Source organism: Alligator mississippiensis, chromosome 9, assembly GCF_030867095.1.
Source record: "Alligator mississippiensis isolate rAllMis1 chromosome 9, rAllMis1, whole genome shotgun sequence".
NCBI classification, from domain to species: Eukaryota; Metazoa; Chordata; order Crocodylia; family Alligatoridae; genus Alligator; species Alligator mississippiensis.
In genome coordinates, this window is record NC_081832.1 from 1,970,860 (window position 1) to 1,991,468 (window position 20,609).

At 38.4% G+C, this 20,609-nt stretch overlaps 1 protein-coding gene across 4 annotated transcripts in view; it reads left to right on the forward strand.

Annotated features, from left to right (window-relative positions):
- RAD21L1 (RAD21 cohesin complex component like 1) overlaps positions 1 to 18,391 on the forward strand; it is a 27,837-nt gene extending 9,446 nt beyond the window's left edge. For 3 of the 4 annotated variants that reach the window (XM_006274257.4, XM_019483763.2, XM_059713148.1), the window contains exons 2-14: positions 456 to 632; positions 1,819 to 1,948; positions 2,975 to 3,074; positions 4,154 to 4,260; positions 5,167 to 5,352; positions 7,524 to 7,622; positions 8,158 to 8,271; positions 10,182 to 10,408; positions 13,319 to 13,415; positions 13,884 to 14,032; positions 14,808 to 14,879; positions 16,200 to 16,289; positions 17,079 to 18,391. In XM_006274257.4, coding sequence (XP_006274319.2) covers positions 489 to 632; positions 1,819 to 1,948; positions 2,975 to 3,074; positions 4,154 to 4,260; positions 5,167 to 5,352; positions 7,524 to 7,622; positions 8,158 to 8,271; positions 10,182 to 10,408; positions 13,319 to 13,415; positions 13,884 to 14,032; positions 14,808 to 14,879; positions 16,200 to 16,289; positions 17,079 to 17,267 — 1,704 coding nt within the window. In that variant the 5' untranslated portion in view covers positions 456 to 488 and the 3' untranslated portion in view covers positions 17,268 to 18,391. The remainder of the gene's footprint in view (positions 1 to 455; positions 633 to 1,818; positions 1,949 to 2,974; positions 3,075 to 4,153; positions 4,261 to 5,166; positions 5,353 to 7,523; positions 7,623 to 8,157; positions 8,272 to 10,181; positions 10,409 to 13,318; positions 13,416 to 13,883; positions 14,033 to 14,807; positions 14,880 to 16,199; positions 16,290 to 17,078) is intronic. The other variant, XM_019483764.2, reaches the window with a different exon arrangement.
- The last annotated feature ends 2,218 nt before the right edge of the window (positions 18,392 to 20,609 follow it).

Here is a 20,609-nt window from a genome sequence, read left to right on the forward strand (position 1 = left end):
GTCTCCCTCACACCCAGGAGGGAGGTTTAACCGCCCCCCCACAAATGCAGCCCCCCAAAACCCCCTCAGGAATCTCCCCGCAGCCAGGCACACAGAGGGGGCTCTTCTCTGCCGCCCGGTGGAAATATCCAATTTCTTTCCAGAGCCGGGGCGCCCAAACGCCCCCGACGTGGGGCCCTCGCTGCCCCCCGATACCGACCGTGCCGTCGGCCCTGTCGACATTGGGATTATGGTTGGGACGGGGCCGATCCTGCCCCAGGTTTGGGGCTGGACTCGTCCCTCCCAGCCCCAGTGCGAGATCTCGCCCGCCGGCCGCCGTCTATCGCGCACCTCGATGCATCACGGCCCAAAGGATTTGGGGTCTCGCGATGAGCGCTGGAAGTCTTCTAGCCCGTCCATGAAATCATGAGTTCTCGTTGGGGTTTTTTAACACCTATTTTATATGGTTTCCCTAGTTGGCGTGAGCGCAGCCACAGGAGCCGGGCGACATGTTTTACATGCATTTGCTTGTGAACAAGCGGGAGCCGCTGGCCAAGATATGGCTTGCTGCCCACTGGGAGAAGAAGCTCACAAGAGCTCATATATTTGAATGTAATTTAGAGATGACTATCGAAAAGATCGTCTCGCCGAAGGTACGTAACTAATGCAAGGAGTTTCCTGCTATAGAAATGTCAGTCTTCGCTAGAGGAAAAGCATCTGCACGCAAGGATTATAGACCTTCGTTTAGCACCAGACCTAGACTCCCGGTGGCCCCAGGCGAACTTTTAGTATTGGGCCCCGCTTCGCCAGGGATAATGGTAATAATAATTGGACAACAGAAAAAAAAATTACCATTTTCGGACCCCCTTTCTGTCTGGGTCCGTTCGCCCATGCCTGTGTCCGGGTCTGCCTTCTTACTTGATAAAACCAAATTTGCCCCTTTTGTTTCAATTTAAGCAACTGGTGGCTCTGTCTGTTTTGTCAGGTTTTATTCAGTTTTTTTACTGGGTCAAAACATCCGTTAAGTGGCAAAGTCCGAGTAATACGCTTGCTGTTTTATGCCTGAAGGATGTAAAGTGTATTTCTTACAGCAGAAAAGTACATTTTAGAAAATGCTATTTAGAAAATCCTGCACTCTGGTGTGTATACAGGAACACCTGTCTCGAGAGAGGGTTGAAAAGAGAGTTGCTTAATTGAACTAACGAAGTGAATAATGAAAGCATTTGGGGTAACACTTTTGCCACTTTCGTAATAAGTAACAAATCTTTAAAAAGGCCTAATCTTCCTTCTTTTTCTTCAGGATCTTTCCTAGTCCCCTATTATATCTAGATATGTACATAGTTAAATACACAGAGCAGGGCTAACAGAGACACCAAGATTTTGAGTTAGCGCAAGATTTATCAGCAAAAACTCTTGTTCATTAGAAACTTAGCTGAAGAACACCAAATAGTATCCTTGCCCAGGTGGTTTATTTAAAACTGTTTCATTAATAATATTATTAGGATGTACTGCAGTTTAAATAAGTGTCATTGCACGTGTTGACCTGTAGTTTCCTTAGCGTGTGATGTTCTTTTCTTCTTTGGGTAATCTCGTCTCCTGCATCTCGGCATCAGTCTGTAGTGCTGGCTGCAGTCAGAAAGTTATGGATTTTACTGGTATAAAGTCCATAATTCTCCCGTTTAAAATAGCCAACAATAGTCATGCAGAACTCCAGAATTTTCATTATAACGTACAATACCGCTTTTCCTCTTCAACATACATTACAAGGTTAATCCCTAAATGTGTTTAATCTTAATGGTTTTGCAATATGCGTTAAAGGATTTAAAAAAATCATTGTAGGTCAGAATTGCTCTGCGAACCTCAGGGCACCTGCTCTTGGGAGTGGTGCGAATTTATCACCGAAAGACAAAGTACCTCTTGGCAGACTGCAGTGAAGCTTTGGTGAAAATGAAGATGGCCTTTCGTCCAGGTATAGACAGGATTCTGCGTCTGTCTGTCCGTACCTCTTTCAGGTTCCTGTCTTCACCTTTCATTTGAGATATTCCAGTCCGGTACATATTATTGATTCTGACTTCCTGGTGCCTAATGCTGAAGTTTAATGCTTACTTAATTTAACCTTTTCATCTTTTTGGCTTCCTGGTGCCCTTGAGAGTCTGGGCACACACAAGTTATGGTGAGGCAAACAAGCCTGGGGAATAAAATCACAGTAACTACCTATGTGCGCACACCCTAAAGAATACGAAAGCTGTCTTACGGTAAGTTATCTTTTGGTGAAAGGTTGTCTTCTGCTCTCACAATTAGGTGAAGACAGAAGAACCTCAGGTTCTGCTTCCAGCACTGTCACTGCCTGAGAACGTGAGCTTGGAGCAAGTTGCTTAACCTACTAGTTTATATATCTGTAAAATGGGGGAAACACTACCTCCTGGTGCCTGCCTCTCAAGGGTGGTAAAAGGCATCATTAGTTAAAGGCTTCAAAACATTTCCAAACGTTGGTAGAAAGGCATCAGATAAGTGCAAACTATATTTTGATTGATAAATAAATATCAAGGTAGCTTGTAGTACGACAAGAACCACGTATTTGCAGCTTTGCTTTGTACGTTTTTGATGTTGAAAACATTAGCTAGAAAACAGGAAACATTGCAATGTAAACTTAAACAACTTTAAGGTACCTGTATTAGTCACTAGTTGCCAACATCGTCTGTAGCTTTGAAGAGCTGCTCGTACTTACAGCAGCTTTGGAACATTTCAACACCTTTGCCTTTTTTTTAACAGCCCCATACTTTTTATGTGCACAGCACTAAATATTAAGCTTCTAAACTGTGCATTAATTAAGGGCTTCATTCCACCTTGGGGGCTCTGTTGACAAACTACTTAAGCTTTGCTCTTATTATTTATGATGGCAACAAGTCCTCTGGATGCGTTTACCGTCATATTGGATGGACTTCTTGGTATGGTATCGCTACTCGTGTCTCTATGTTTTGCACTTTTTCCTTAGGACTTGTTGACCTTCCAAAAGAGAACTTTGAAGCGACTTATCGCTCCATCACGTTGCCTGAAGACTTCCATGATTTTGACACACCACTACCTGACTTGAAGTAAATGTTTCTTCATGTGTTTATAATAGTATTTTGCCTGACTTTGTGTCCAGAGCTAGAAATGTGTTTTCTTGCTGGTTGCCAGCAAGCAAAGAGCTCAGAGGTTCCATTTGAACAGATAACTCATTTTTTTTTCTGAATTCCAAGCCGTATATACGTGCCTACAATCACAGGAATTATGTGTCTGTAAAGTTATTTCGGTCTCATTTTATCAGTGAAGACCTTCCCAGTGAAACAGTAGTTTGAACTTAGGTTTCAGAGTATCATTGTGGAATCAGAACTTGTGGTAGAGATGATGTGTTGGTCTTTCATTAGACCAACTAGATTTTTGCAAAAAAAAATAATTCTTTAATTGCAAGTTTTTGAGTATCATCATGTAATTTATTTGAATGAAGACTGGAGACAAAAAAAATGCTGTCCACTAGCGAATTGGTAGAACCTGAAGTTGGACCAGATGTTGGTGAGACTTCTAGGGGCAAAAAAGTAGTTTGGATGATGTTATTAAGGGACTTTGCCTACTCTTGAACAAGGAGGCAGAAACTTGGGGGGAGTTCACCTTGCTTGTTGCTCATGAAGTTTCAGGCACTGAAGCCCCAAGAAGATCTTTTCTCTGTGCATGAAGCTAAATGCTAAATGCTTTTCTCTTGCACATCATGCTTTTGTGACTGGATTATGGTTAGGTGTTGCATAGGCTTCCTCAAAGATGACTTAGATGCTTCAATTAGTAAAGGAGTCTCCTTTCTGTTTGCTTAAAGGTGTCTATTCTAAGGAACACACAGCATCTGTTTGTCAGATGCCATACGGTTATCTTTTTAGCATCTAGACGCAATATGAAGAGTTGTTTTGAATCAATAAAGCTGTAAATGTTTTGCATTCTGACTCTTTAGGGAGACTGCATTTCTTCTCCCAGAAAAGTTGATAGCTGTTGAAGTGTTTGGGGGGCCTTCGAACGTAGCGGTTGTCTCTATCGTTAAACTTAGATACGCAAAGATAGAGGCCCTCTGGATACAGATCGTTCACATTCCGACTCCCCGCACTTCCAGCTCATCTTATATTTGGTATATTTTGTTTTTCCTTAGTGCCATTGATGTTGCTGAACACTTCTGTTTGAATCAGAGCAGAGCTGAAGACATCACCCTTAGAGAGGACTATGGAAGGGATATACTTCTCTGTGAGGGGAATTTTGGTAAGAAGAGTTGAGAAATTAAATTGTATTTTATATGCAAAAGAACTTACACTGTTAATGATTTATAAAATCCTGCTTTGTTCTGATGTATTATTTAAGCTCTTAAAGCTTATGGTATGAAGGATCTGTTTGCTTTCTATGATGAATCCTCTGCTTATTCTCTTTGAACATGATCCAAAGCCCAGTTCAAGTTCTTTCTCACTTGAATGTTGCCTCTAACCTGAGCTCTGACCCCCCTCAGAAACCCCTAAATCAAGGGTGGAGGTGCTACTCTGCACGTGAGGGGGCTGGCCTGCCATGCAGTATGGACTCGCCTCCTGAGTGTGCCTCATAAGCAGGGATCTTGCTTTTCTCTGATGAAAAAAATCCCCAATTTTGGGGTTAAAAAAATAACCCAAAATGCATATTTTTCTATGATTAAAATGAAATGCCACTAATATGTATATGTACATGTGTGTATATGTATTCATATATATGTGTGTGTATTATATATATATGTATATGTGTGTATTACACACACTACATATAATGTGTGTGTGGGTGTATATTAGTGGCATTTCATTTTAATCACAGAAAAATGTGGATTTTGGGTTACTTTTTAACCCCCAAAATTGGGGATATTGTTTAATCTGAGAAAATGAGGATCCCTGCTCATAAATCAGCTAGCACAACTGCTTTCCCAGAACAGTGGAAAGCGACCTTAGTGTAAATAAGCATACAACCCAATGCAATTAGTCAATTTGCTAAACTAGCTGAAATTATTCTGTTCTTCATAAAATGCTGAAATAGTGACGGTAACATTGCAACCTTATTTGGATATTTTTTATATACATTTGACATAGCCCATATTGAGGAAAATGGTTAGTCAATACTTAGATGAGAGTGTATATATGTATGTTTTTTCAGGTGAGGAGACCGCAATACTAAGGCAGCATAACTTCTTTGATGACAGCATACTAATAAGTACTAATAGTCTTTTGGCTGATCACAACTCTTCGAGCCTCACTGGAGACAAATCTAGGCTGTGTGAAGATGCATATATATTTAAACTTGATGGTTTTGGAGATGAAGAGGCTGCTGGGGATATGATTGGTATGTTTTTTTCCATACATTAACAGAATCTAATATAAACTATCCAAGAAGTTCTAAAATGTGATGCTTTTCTAAATGGAAATTATATTTTTATTTAAAACATTTTTGTCTATGATAATCTGGAAGTTTCTATTTACACTTTTAGTGTTGCACTAGTCATGATTATTCATCTCAGTTCATTTATATATTTCCAGATAAAAAAGTTAAAATGGAATTATCGAGTGCATACGAGTCATTTAAAGTAAAAAAAAAAACAAAAAACCCATGAAAGTATCTTAAATACAATACCAGTTAAAAGTAAAAGTTGGATTGACAGGAAACCCAAACCTGTTAAGATACAGAAGTGTGCAGTAAGGATAGTTAAAGAACCTTAACTCTGCCCTGTAGTGAAATAATGTATTTCACCATTTTTATAAAAGGCGTTCTAGTGTTTGTAGCCCAAAACTCTTGTTTCTCCTTTGCTCTCATTGTGTCTTGCCTCCTTCCTGCATCCCACTTGTCTTTGCCTGTGTGTGTATAGAGCACATAAACACACACTCATTTTCCCACTTCTCTGTTATCCTCCTCGCCCCGGTTTTCCCCTTCCCATTATGTGCTTTCAGTTGATCTGGTGCAAACAAATATTTAGGATGATCATTTCTCATAAATGAAAGTTTTTCCTGCAACAGAAGCTAGTAGGTATAATTTTGTTGATGGGGGTGGGGAAAGAAAACCTGGCAAAAAAGGCACTTTATGTAGTTCTTATTGTTCACAAAAGGGTTGAGGCCAGAATTTCCCTCGGTTCACAACGGCCGCAGCCTTTCAGTATATGTATGTGTGTGTGTGTGTGCGTGTGTACGTGTATGTGTGTGTGTGTGTGTGTGTGTGTACAGTGGTGTGCACGACAGAGCTGGCTCTGATAAAGTAGTTCTGGTTCTAGACGCAGTATAACTGCAATTGCACAGTGCTGCGCCTGAGGTAACATAGCCTGCTTCTCAGTGGAGCTAACTTAACTATGGCACTGCAAGCATCCGGCATGAAAAATGTCGTATATGAATGATCGTTTGAAATTACTGCTTGCAATCCATTTCAGTGCATTTTCCTTGGCTCTTGTTTTGTACATTATTGCTCAAGAGAGAACCCTACAGATTTTCTTTTTATATTACTTGCTTTCTGTGCCCGCCGCAAAAGAAAGGCATGACTTGTAAAGGTTTGGAAATGAATGGCAAAGAGCTAGCTTTCATATTAATTACCTGTAGTAGTGCTTGGATTGAACAATTCATGTCACCTCATGCCTGCAATATTAAAAGACCAGCTTGGGGAAGAGTAGTAATTAATGGGTTTAGAATTTATATACAAATGGCCTTTATTAAGTGTTAACAATGCAAATACAAAAACTTGTACTTGGCTTCAACTGATATGTAAATTTTTAACCTAGAAGCACATTTTAAAAAAAAAAAGGTGGCGAGAGGGAAACTCTTAGAATTCTGCTTCTGTGTTCTCCGTTTCTACCTGCATGTTTATTCAAATTAATATTTTCTTTGACAAATAAAACACTATAGGGGTAAGTAGTGTATATGTGAGGTTGTCACCCCATCTCCCCCCGGCCCCCCCCCTCCATATCACCGTAAGACAAAAAGAACTAAGTAGCTTTTGTGCCTGGATTGTTAAATTTTTGTTAAAAATGTTCAAGTTCCATCTAAAAACATATAGCAATAAATATCGTACCAGGGTGTGTTGCTATTTTCTGCTTATTTACCTCACCTAGTTTGTTTACAACTGCTTATCTAGCAAATAATTTAATTTATAATATGTGCTAATCACTTTTGACATTTTTACATAGTTTTTTTTTTCTTCTAATTATAAAACAGCCTCCAAGTTAGTGTTAGGACTGATTGGACAGGTGCTGCACACTTCCTCCGAGTTCCCAAGTGCCCTCAGTTCCTGTTGATTTCACAGGAGATGCTTAGTTCTGTGTCTCCTTCTGAATAATTCATTAGGAAAGATTCTGCTGCCCTATTGCATAAGTACTGTCTTACTTGTTTGTGTCTGAATGGTCTCTATACATTTCACCTGTTGATCAGAGCAGGTTTGAGGTCTTTATCTGAGACATTTACCTCTCTGTTAATGCAGGTGATATACTGTAAATTGTAAAATTTGACATGATTGAAATGATGCATTTTATTTTTCAGACGATCTGTTGAAAGCTGAGCAAAATAGCCTAATTAAAGACCTTCTTGATCTGGAAGAAGTTCCTTTCTCACAGGAGCTCCCTGGTGACAGTGCAGTGGGTGAGTGTGTAATGCCTCTGCTCCTTCTCATCACTTAATGAGCTTTTGTCTTTCTTGCTGGTGTGCTCTGTTATCGTTATCTTATTCCTTGCTTTTTTCCTGTCTTGACTTTTCTTTTTCCTTTTTTCTTAATTGCTTAGATCTCAGGTACAATTTGAGCCAATCTTGGAATTCTGTCTCTGTCACACAACTTTGATAGAAATACTTTTTTTGCATTAGACATTTCTTCTGTCTGCCTTCTAGGGATGTTGCAGGCTTAGTTTGACTAGACATCCCAGGAAACTGCTGAAATGAAAAATATTTAAGTAGTACTTTAGAAGTGTTATGTCAGAAAGAAAAAAAAAATATTTTTGTATTTTAAGACTTAATCTTCCTATTCTAATGCTTAAACTTCTTGATTGATACCGAGTTTGATTGGTATCAAATCAAATTGGTATAAAATCAAGTTTGATTAATGTGTCCTGTTCCTGAGAAGTTGTTTGCTACATTGCACAGTGATTGTATTTAAATTGGGCCATGGCTGGCTGTTTCACAGTGCATTCCAGCCACGAAGAGTCACTATATGAAGCAGAAAACCATCCAATGAGTGAGACTGTACTGTTGCCAGATGAAGAGGAAGGGTTTGCACTTGAGCCCGTTGATGCTACAGGTCAGAGTTGCATCAATTTTCTGTTAAATATTGCAAAGTGTTGAATACTAAAGAAATTAGCTTACATTATTTTCTTTTCTTCCCTCATTCATTATTGCTGAGAATATTTACCTCCCAGGGTGCATTCACAGCCTTCCCCGATTTACTAAAATTAATTTACTACATTTAACTTCTGTTAGCACTGTGCGTCTGCTATGGGGGTAGAGGAGTGAGCTGAATTCTATTCTGGCTCGTCTGCCCTCACTAGCACGGTTTATGGTGTTCCAGTTGCAGCATGTTAACTTTGATAATGCATCAGTAAATCTACATCCATAGAATGGCAATCTTAATTTTTTAATTTCCTGCTTTTTATTGCTTTGCTCATGGTTATATTGATTTCCCTAAAAATTGGAAAAAGGAACAGTACTCTCACAGGTATGTGTATATCTCATTTGGAACTTGCCCAGATATTAGAAGCATAGAGTAGTGTGTGTGTGAGAGCTAATTTACCCTGCTTCTCAACTCCTCAGTGAACAGTGATTAATGTCAATTGATTCAAGACTAAAATTAGAAATCTTCAAGAGACATCATCATTTCAGAAATGAAGGTGTAATTTGTTTCGTCCAATGGCCAATTAAAGTTTTGCATTTATGAGTGTTAGCAAACAGAATAATACCAAGAGAAAGAATTATGAAACCCACAAGCACACTCTCTATATGGACTCTGACCTTTAGAAGGCTTCGTTTTGCAGGCTCCCAGCCAAGCGAATTTTCAGGAGGATATGTATATATATGTAGCATATGTAGTATACGTGTGCCCTCTTCCAATCTCCAAATGGTTAAAACACTAATAAAAACCACTGAGTAAAAACTACACTAATAGCAAAATAATTGTTTAAGTACATAAATGATTCCTGGCCTGGTTAACTTCCAATCAAAGTAAACTGTCTTTATATGCGTCTTAGACATACTTTATCATCTGTCCTTTTTAAAATAAGCTTATTCCACTGCTTCTTCAGTCCAGTATTCATAAACATTTCTAAACTAATAATATGTGAATGTGAGAGTATACGGACTTTCCCAGGAACTGTAAAGGTTGTTTTTCTGAAACACTCTCCTGCTTATCAGCATAGCTCTTCAAGTTGACTCTCCTTTTTCCCTGCACTGTATCTCGGTGGGTCAGCAACTTCTCCATTGAATTCCAAGTGTTGGTTTCATGTTTAAGTTTTTAAAACACCAGAACTCATTTTTCTATATTCATGGTGTGACAAGATATTGGAAGAAAAGTTGCTAAATTAGAATCAGTGCAGCTTTATGATTTAGGTATCCAGGTTGTAGCCATTTTGGTCTAGAGAGAAAAGGAATCCCAACTCATGGTAGAGGCGATATCTTTTATTTGACCAACTAGATTTTTGCAAAGAAAAAGAATAATTTTAACTTTTTATTTTATTTTAATTGTTTTGCAAAAATCTAGTTGGTCTAATAAAAGATATCGCCACTTTATGGTTTAGCTACTGACTCAGGTTGACACAATGCTGAGTAGAAGGTGATGGTTTTTAGTCTCAGGAAGTTACCAGTACACACAGGTAACCAACCAGAAATGTTTTGGGAAGAGTAAAGTGCAGCAAATGGCCCATCAGGGAAAGTTCAGTTTACTTCTGGTCCTTCTGGGATCTACATTAGGAGGTTAGGAACCTTTTCACCCATTCCATCTCAAATCCTTGGCAAAGATTATGTCCTCATCAGATATATAAGGGAAGACAAGCTGCTGCTCAAATTTTGATACCATCATGCCAAACCCTAAAAAAATGGAAATAGCATAGTTTACTTCTGTGATACCCAGCATCTCTAAGACAGAGATATGCCTTATAGACGAGCATCCATCAGCAAAGGAGATAAATGTCCCTGTTTTTTAATATTTCTTCTGCTTAGTTTTCACTGGGTGGAAAGAGAAAAGGAAGCGGAAGTTGCTTGTTGATGTAGTCAAGGAGCTCAGCAGTAAAACTATTCAGAAACAGCTTAGCAACTACACAGACACAGAAACTGTGCTGGATCTTGCACCCCCCACAAAAAGGCTGATGAAGTGGAAGAAATCAGGAGGAGTGCATAAACTTCTTTCCCGTGCTACCGAGCCATTGATTAATGTTGAGCTACAAAAGGTACAGATGTATGCCTTTGTATGCTGCTGTTTTACTATAGAAATGATGGAATTATTGTGCATTTAAACCCTGTAATTTTAGGCTTCCTTTTGTGTGCACAGATAACTGTGTCCCCAAAACTATATGTGTAAATGAAGCTTTATACTACAATTCAGCTGGTTGGATATCTGTTTGTACCCACAATTATGTGCTTCAACAATAAGGCCATCTGCATAATTCAGGCACCCCGTGTGTATTCTTGATTTTTACATCTGTGCACCTGATTGATTGCTGGTATGCTGCTATATTATTATTTTTCTTCTTTCTTTCTTTTTTTTTGTTTGTTTTGAATCCAATCTGTAATTATTACTGGACCACCTTGGCTTTCTGCAATTAATGTTTTCATTTGTAAGAATAATTGCTTAAACCGTATGCTTTTTATCCATAGGTCTCAATGTAACAGAAAAATATAAGTACTATAGAGGTTTTCAGGCTGCCAACTAATGCTAGTCTATCATAATTACCGGTCTTATTAGTATAATCTACTTGAGTAGGAATTATGCTATCGGAAACCTGAGCTTTGAACAATGAATTGAGAAAATGAAAACAATTTGTTCTCCCAGGGGGGAAACTAGTACTGTGTTTTAAATATAGAAAGCCAGCAAGATGAGTTATGAAGGAATATATGTAAATTTGACCTGATATTAATACTTTCTAGCAAGATTCTTCTGCGGGAGAGATTATTATAACAAAAGATGTTATAAGGAAATGTGGTTACAGAAAAAAAAGGTGCTGCATTGTTTGAACTGTCTATAGAAGTATCCCATTTTCATCAAATGATTGTCATTTCATTATATTTGGTCTCTGAAACATAATGATGGGTTGTACCAAATGGGAGTGATGTCAGATAATCAGATTGTTGGTGGTGGCTCCTTTACTTACTGATTAAAATAAAACATGGTCTAGTTACAAGTAGAGCATGCTTTTAAAAATACAGAACTGTACTTTAAGCTGTTCTCTGAAGCACAAAAGTCAGTTCTCTTAAGTCAGTCAGAATTCAGAACCCATTGATGGTACAGGGAGCAGCTGCCACCATCCCTCTCTGTCAGCCCTTAGAGGAAAGACTGACTCTGGAGCGGTCTTCCAGCAGAATGGAAATCAAGTCAGTGCAATATAGCATTGTCACAAGAGCAGCTTCTGCCAGATACATCCTGAGGCATGGCAGAAGGTGGAAACATTATGTAGATCTATATACAGCAGCATGCACTTTTAAAAAAATCAGAAGTTTGTAGTATTTCTTTGTTTACAATTTTATTTCAAATATATACAGTTCAATTGCTTTCCTTTAAAAATAGTCCGTTATGCACGCACGCACACACACCTATAATTTCTTTAGCATTGTGTAGCATGATACATATTTGTATTTAACAGCCCTCCTTTAAAAATAGTCTGAGAGAGAGAGAGAGAGAAAACTATTTTTAAAGGTTGGTTCTTTATAGTCCATTACACACACACACACACACACACACATGTATAATCTCTTTAGCACTGTGTAGCATTATACATATGTGTATATAACTGCCCTCCTTTAAAAATAGTCCTACACATATATATATATATAAAATATATATAAAAATATATACATATACATATATATATTTATATTTAGTCCTATATAACTATTATTAAAGGAGGGGAGTTATACATATATATATAATGCTACACAGTACTAAAGAGATTATATGTGTGTGTGTGTGCACGCGTAATGGACTATAAAGAACCAACCTTTAAAAATAGTTCTCTCTCTCTCTCTCTTTTATATAAATGTATGTATATATATGTGTGTGTGTGTGTGTGTGTGTGTGGACTATTTTTAAAGGAGGGCAGTTAAAATCCGTGCGATGAGACAGTACTTGAATTAAATCTAATGATTTATATTTTCAAAGCAGTGCAGGTGGATGTCGCTATGTATCTTTAGAGAGTGAAATCCTAAGCACTGCTTTGAATATTTTGCTTCATTTTAGTTTTTCATTGTATTCATGTGTTAATTATAAGATGCTGCTATATATTACATTTTATAATAATGCATTTGTCAGCATGCTGTTGTCTTGCAATGTCATATCTATTTCCAGCCACATCCACCTCCCTTAGTATGTTATGTGGAACAAGATCCTTCTCAGCATTGCCATACTGTTCTACTAAGGGGGTTTGCCTGGAAAACTAGGTCAGATGTATGCTCAGTGGGATCTTTCAGGTCTGGATCTCAGTGCTTTCGTTCTTGAGAGAGAAATATTAGTGGCTTCAGGACTCTGTTACCTGCCTCCTCATTCGGGGTCAGTGATGAGATAAGGACTGGGGAGGCAAACTTGGGTGAGAAGACCCAGGGATAGGCATAATTCCACTTCCTCCCCCATCTCCCCAAAGCTACACTACCTTTACTGGGTCACTTCTCCCTTTAAGAGAGTTTGATGGAGCAGGAACAGCTAAGGGAGGCTCTGGAGGAGGATGCTGAAATTCAAGAAAAGGGACCTCAGGCAGATCATTCAAATCCCGTGCAACCACATGCATCCCTTAAATCTGTAGGGTTTAGGACAGACCCTCAGTCTGCTCCACATGGGCAAATATCATGCCTACATAATGGCATTATGTGTAAAACTTCCACTCTGAAAACCTCACAGAGGCTTTTTTTTTCTGCATCTCCCCTTCCTAGGAGGTTTAATAATGGGAGAGGTGACCCAGCCTGCTGTTGGGTAAGACATTTCCTTACTGCCTGCCAGTAAGGGTCTCTGCAAATGTTATGGACACCTAAGTCAGTGTTGCTTAGTTCTTAATTCATATAAAAATTGCCCATCGCTTCTTTATTCCCTGCATTTTGCCATTAGAACTTGAAGTTATTCTGGAAATAGAAGACACAAGTTTTTGTTTTTACAGTTATTTGCAAACTGCTTCAAGTATCATGGCTTTAAAACTGGAAGCAAGAATATAGAAATGGGATCTGAAGAACCAGAGAGAGAGCAAGATACTAAAGGTGACATTTTAATTTTGTCTGATTTTATCATTTGCCATCACACATTTTAAAAGAAACATACACATTTTATTTAGCATTTCAGTCATGCGGAGAATCTGAGTTTTGTGTCTGCACAAACAAGAAAGCCAAGAAGCTTAACTTCTAAAAAAAGGAGTACTTGAATCAGTTTCTTACAGCAATTACAGAGTCCTAAAGAAAAATATATTTGGTTTGGTAAATATGCTGCTGTTCTATTATTCCTCACATTTGAAAATCAGAGGGCAATGTGTCTTACTTGATTTGCTATTACTTGACTCACTTCTGCTCCTGTGGCAATTAAGTGTGCATGATCTATCACTGGTTTTATGAATTCACAAGTCCACAGAAATTGGCTTCTAAGAAAGTTCTTATATTTTTCAAAGATTGTTGGGGTGGATTTTTCCTTTTTCAGAAAGGCAGTCAAACTTTTTTTTTTTCTTACTAATGCAGAGACATTGGTAATTGAAGAGCCACTGACTGAAGACCTGAGTTATTCACAGGACGCAGCTCACGGAGGACCCCAGGGACCCATAATGGATGATTCATTTGTGTCGACGACGTTACAGAACAGTAGAAATGGGACTACTAATGAAAAGACAGTAAGTATTTTCAATAAACGTAAAAAAACAGTGTGTGTGTATGTATTATTACATAATTTATACGAATGTCGCATTTAAAAAGAGTTAATAAATGAATAACAGATGTTAAAAGCATGCTACAGCTATATCTTGTGTAGCACAAAATAGCATATATTATGGATGGTTTTGAGACATTTAATAGAAGGTGTAACAATTTCGCTGGACACAATAACAATGAAATAAACATATTAAAATCTGTTTAATCTCTCGTAAATACTTTATAAACAGAATTATCACATACAGTGCAACCTCTTTACTTGTATGGAAAAAGACACTTAATAGGGGCATCTTCATCAAGGATGGGGTGGGATTTATTTCTTTTGCTCAAAAATAAAGCACTTATTGCTAAAATAATAAGTCATCCATTTCTTCCACCTTTATTCTGGTTACTCTACAAGGCCACCATTTGCAGAGAAGATATTATTTATCTTCTGTATGTATAATAAAATTGGGTTTAACTGTATTGGAAAAGTATAAATTCTGAACCCAATATTGTGTCTGTACAAAGCAGTGATTGGGTCTGTGTCATGAGGAAGTGTCTTCCTGCCTGGTTTCTGTTATAGCATGGGAATCAAAATGTGGTTGCTTATCTGTAATATATCAGTAATATAGTCTTAAAATAATTTTGTAGAAAAATCAGCATAGTGACCACTTGGGGCAGAAATACGGAACTGAGAATAATATTGTCTCTTTGAATACTGCTACTAACTGTCTGATTTTTCCCAACTTTCAATAGCAGGATATGTTGTCTGCTTTGTCCGAGGCCTGTTCACTGGAAAGTGAGATTCAGCAAGCTGAATTGACCGCGGTATGTCGTCAATAAGAAAGTTGTCACCACTGGCATTTATGTTCTCGCATAGGAATTTTTAGAGATTTGGAACTGACTGTTTTGTTAATTTACCAGTAGCTTTATTGTATAAAACAGTACTGTAATCTTTATTTTCTGAATATTTCACATACCCAATCTGATTTAATCACAGTATTTAAAAATGTCCAATATGCTACAAGCAACATCTTGCAAAATGATAAAGGCACAATGTTCTTTTTAGAAAACCAAATAGGAAAATTGTAACCAAAAAAGGGAAAATGGATTAAAATAACTGTGTTTAGCTCTTGACAGGTTTTTGGGAAGGGCTCCATCAGTGGTTGATCAGTTTTGAATTTTTACGGAAACAGAAATCAAATCAGACCAAACCATGGGAGATATCCTCCCACCCCCCTTCATGTATAAACTTTGTATGTTAGAAAGTGAACAAGTTATAAGCTTTATAAATTTTTAAAATAGCAGTATCCCATATCTCTTTCTGTAAGAGGGAGGATGAAGACATTAAAAACAATTTTCCCAAAAAGTTAAAATAAAAATTACCTTTTAAAACACAGAATTTCTGACCACTAAGTCTCTCCTGTAGATGTTAAAGTAGGCACACAAAAGAAACCCTGCTCCAACTATTTCCACATTGAAGCATAATGGAGCTTGCCATAGAATGAACTCTTTGCTCTAGACTCTGAGAGATTTTCATTTTAAAAAAGGTTTCTGACCTTAATCATTGTGAAGAAATTAAAAATTGAACCAAATACTAAATCAACAACGGTGAATGGCATGAACCTTGATAGCCCATTCACCTTGATAGCTCATTAACTCCATAATCTAAAACTGAAATCTTCAATGTCAGCTTTGGCCTGGAATCAGTTGCGAACTAGTTAAAAGTTTCTTATGCTATTATTGACCAGAAGTAAACCCCTACTCTGCAGTTAACCCCACTGAAGTCACTGGGCTTACTTGTAGAGTAAGTAAAATGCCATTAATCGCACTCTGTCCCTATTATAGTGGAAAAATCTACCCAATGTTTATATCCCTCAGTTCCTGGTATGACACCACAAATGCCAGAACCAAACTTTTCCACAGCTGCCAAAGCATACAGCTTCATCCTTGACAAATCTGTGATGGGTTAAGCATTATCCAAACAAATAACACACAAGCCACTGCATATAAAAGAAAAAAAAATTGCACCCTGAACTCAAGTTTACAGGAAGTCAGAAACTATTTATTTTGGCCTATTCATTTTTATTTGACCAAATTTTTAACATTTTGGTGTATGATTTTACATGGTGTATTTAATGCTCACAGTCTCCTAGGCAGGAGCTAATAAGGAATGATCAAGACAGCGAAGAAAAAAGGTGGAGCAAAAGAACTCTTCAGATATTAAACACTCTGCAGGTAGGATGCATTTACATGTTTTTAAAGCAATTCTGTGTTTAAACATTGTGTCTGCTATGCATATATCTATTGACATAGGTGCACGCATGGCCTACAAAATCACTATGTATTTTATTCTGTTTCTAGTATTTGCTGTGCTTAAGGGAAGGGGAGGAATCACAGTAAATTACAACATGATGGATAGTAAATCTACAGCCCAGCAAAGTCTTTGACGTGTTCTTATTTTATGCACCCATTAGTCGCGTTGAGTTGCATTGAGCTAACCGGCATATGTAAATTTAAGCATACGTTTAAGGCTATGAAAGATCAAAGCCAGACTAGACTTTTATGAAAGCCACTGCATCGTCTGTTGATACTAGTATTGCCAGCCCCAGGCATCCAAAACCATGAGATTAGTTTAAAATTACAATATTTAAAAAAAATAACATTGAGAATACACTTGCATTTCCAACCGTAAAGGATAGAGCCTTGCTTCAAGCTGAAAGGGTTTTCAGTGCAATCCCTTGATTCCCAGCACCTGGGATTTAAGAAAACCCCAAACTTCCTGAGGCCGGCAATAAAATTGCTATTGAGAGCAATGCTGTCACTAAATTTTGTAAAGCACTTTAACAGACACTAAATCAAGTTAAAATTCAGGGAGAAGATCCCCTCTTAAAGCCTTGATCTTGCAAACATGTATTTATGCACAGAAGTGTTTGCAACCTCTGTCCTTTGGTTTGGATATTGAGAGACATTGTTTTATTAGTTGACCTAACTATAATTTTCTTTTCTTTTCTTTTTGCCGCGTAGCACGTCAGCAATTCAGGAGTGAAGTCCTTCAGCTTGCTGGAGCTCTGTCAGAGCAATGACCGGAAACAAGTCGCCGCCAAATTTTACAGTTTTCTTGTTCTAAAGAAACAGTTGGCTCTTGAACTTTCTCAGAGTGCCCCTTATGCTGATATAATAGCAAGTATGGGTCCAAAGTTCAATACTATATGAAACCATCAATAACGATGAACTGCATTGTATGCTTATTGTTCAAAAAATCCCAAGAGACAGTATGGAGGCCACACGGCTTGTGGTGATTAGATGCCGCACCCGTTACACTTAGTGCTTCCTCTCAGGACTGCATAGAAACTAAAATTGTGTAGATATACATATATATTCCATGGTTATTAGTAGTCAAGATATTTATCATCAGCTTTGTTTCTCGGGGGGTTCAAACAAATATCATTAATAGTTAAATATGTTGTTAATGAAGAATAGCTTAAAATGGGCATTCGACATAGGTGAGTTTTAAATTTCCTGTTAATTTTATTTATAGAAAATCCTTCAAAAGTTGAGTAAAACTGGCCTGGAGTCCAATTTTGGGGCTACGGAATATACTTTTTAAAAAAGATGAGCCATAATCCTTCTCAGTGGGTTACTTTTCAAAACTAAATAAATATTCAATCCATATTTCTTAAGATAAATTAATACATTTGAATGTTTCCCATGGTATTATATCGCTATACACACTCATATTTGATGGCTGTGAAATCTTGTTGACTATTGCAAATATTCAATTTATGCATGTCTGACAATTTCAGGCTCTATCATGAGGTACAGTACATTCTGCTTGCTTCATAGCAGAAAGCCACAGGTATTTCTTTTTTAGCTTAATTTTGATCTGAAAGCACTGACAAAGCACTCTTTTACTCTGGTAATAAAGTGATACCTTACACAGCCTTTATTAGAAACAACTGTCTGTCTTAAAATTAAAACATTCTTAGAAGTTATATTCAGATTTTTATATTTTAAGGTCTTTATGCCAGCCCCAAAATATTCATACAGCATCAGGGCGATGCATAGGACTATGCTCACTAAGTATTTTACCCAAAAATAAAAATTTCTTAGAAGAGATATTTATTCTTTAAATTATGTGTTGGCCTGTTTACAATTCTGTGTTGATGTATTGTGTTAAATGGATGTATCTTTAGCTCATTGCAACATCACCTGTCCTCTAGGATGTTCTGTCACTTTTATTTCCATGTTGTACACTGAAGTTTTCTGCATAGATAAATCAGTTGTGTTGAGTATGCTGAAATGTGAGGGGGCAATATATATTAAACATTAAGCATACATTTCCTTAGCTTGTTTAGTATTTGTTCTGAAGAGTCAAAAGTAGCAGATACTTAACAGAGCCAGGCTGTGCTTTTTTTGGTTTGGCATCTCCTTGGATTCCCTGCATGTTTACATTCTCCGATAAAGTGTTTTTACACTTCATTTTCAGAGCGGCCCTTACAGCTGACATGCTCTGGGGAAGTATTCTGGAGAATGTCTTTTAAACTGTCAGTAATGGAGAAAGTAAGACTGAACAAATGCTACAGGCTCCTATTTTAACCCATCACGTGTACCTGTAATGAAAACGTGAATTGAATACCACACTTGTTGAAATGACACAATGAGCTGCCACGCAGTCTCCTAGAATGGGTTGTGTATTGCAGCAGAAGTGTAAGTTAGACGCCCAGAAAGGTGGGAATAAACTGAAAATTAGGAAGGGGAGAGCTTGTTTGCACCAGCTCAGCAGATCCCAGCGGGCCATGTACCTTGTCCTTCAGACAGATGCATTTTAGAAAATAATGTAATATAGACTCCAGTTCGGATCACGAGGATCTCGGATCTGTTCCTCCATTCTCTTAAGATGGCCCTCTGTACCCAGGGAAGAGTTCAGGAGAGCCCTGTGCCATCTATTAATCTGTGTTTCAGGCTGCAGACATCTTAAATGTTTAGCAGCAAGGCAGGCTTGACATTGAACGAGACACAGAGACAAACCTCATCCTGCTGAGCTCGCAATGCAGAAGGTAACCAGAGAGGAGACAGGCTATTGTGGGGAATCCAGAGGAGGGAATAACTCAGGGTTGGTTGGGTTTGCTTTGAAACTGTTCTGTTGCTATGAACTCCCAATCCGTGACCATTGCAAGAGAGGAGGTTGACAGCTCGTTCCAAAGGGGCTTTTGATCCGGTCTTTTAGCTTTATTGTGCAGGTGTGACTGAAGGTATCATTTGAAGACCTTGGGGTTTGATGCATGTTACCAAGGCTGTAATTTGCCCCATAAGGCTCTTTTATTGCAGGGGGAAGAGAAGAAAGAAGGTTTAGAAGGCTAGGATTTAGGAAATGATCTGTTTATTTGTAAATTAGGCACATTTTGTATGGAGCCCTTGTGATGCCACAAAAATGAAACTCCTTTTACCCTTGCTCTCCAAGAGTGTATTTCAGTTTAAGAACTGGTCTGAGAATCCATGATACATAAATACAGGGAATAATCTTCTAATTGTGGGTGCTCTGCTGTGCTTATGTAAAGTCCTATTGATTTCAGTGGATGCAGCAATGCACCTGGGCATTGTCAGGTGTAGGATCGGAGACACAGATATAGATTTCCATCGGATGCAATTGCTCGGTTTTCGTTTGGGTGAATGTCCCTATGAGTTCCACTGCTGTGTGCAGCTTTTTAAATAGCCATTTTGGGGCTTTAGCTGCACACGGCATGTCCTCCAGAGGCCATCAGTTCCTTCCTCCCATCCGTGGCTGTGAGAAGTTTCTGCAGCATTCAGATCCCTGCTTGCTCTCTGCTTTTCCCCATACTTTATTTATTAGTTGTTGGCTGTAGTTAGTTGGAGTCTGTTGGCACAAAGCTGAGACGGGGAAAAGGAGGTGCATGTCAGCACCCATGGGATGTGCAGCACTATCAAAACCCCAGAGGTGAGACCTCCAGGAACTGATTAACCTTTGTCCACCCTCTAAGCCCCGGGATATGGGGTGCCAGGGGGCCTGCAGACTGCAGGTCAAACCCCAAAAGACCCTGCTGTTCAAACAGGGAGTGATCTCCCACACTCAAGGTGCAAGCGGAGGTTGAAGAACAGTCATGGACACTATATGTAGAAAAAACACATTAGTTCTGGGGCGGGCAACCATTCTCTACTTTATTAGACATGAATGGGCATTTAAAATAATAAACCTTTTTCCATGCATATCTTAGTTTACACATTTCTGGATGGGGAAAAATGCAAATTGCAATCTTCTGACAAGGTTTGCAAGCAGTTGACAAGCCGGTGCTGGGGCATATACAATCTAACTTCAAAGAAAGCCTGTATTGCCTTTAAAAACAAAACAAAATGCTGAGCTGTGCCCCCCAGGCTTGTCCACAGGATGAACTTCCGACTGGTGAGTGAAAGATCGTATCATTATGTGTAGTAAGTCCGTGCTTCACTGGATACCACACGCCAGCCACAGAGAGTAATAGATGGTGGTTAGTAAAACAGTTGAAGTCAGCTTCCAGGCTAAGTATAAATCCGAGCCCT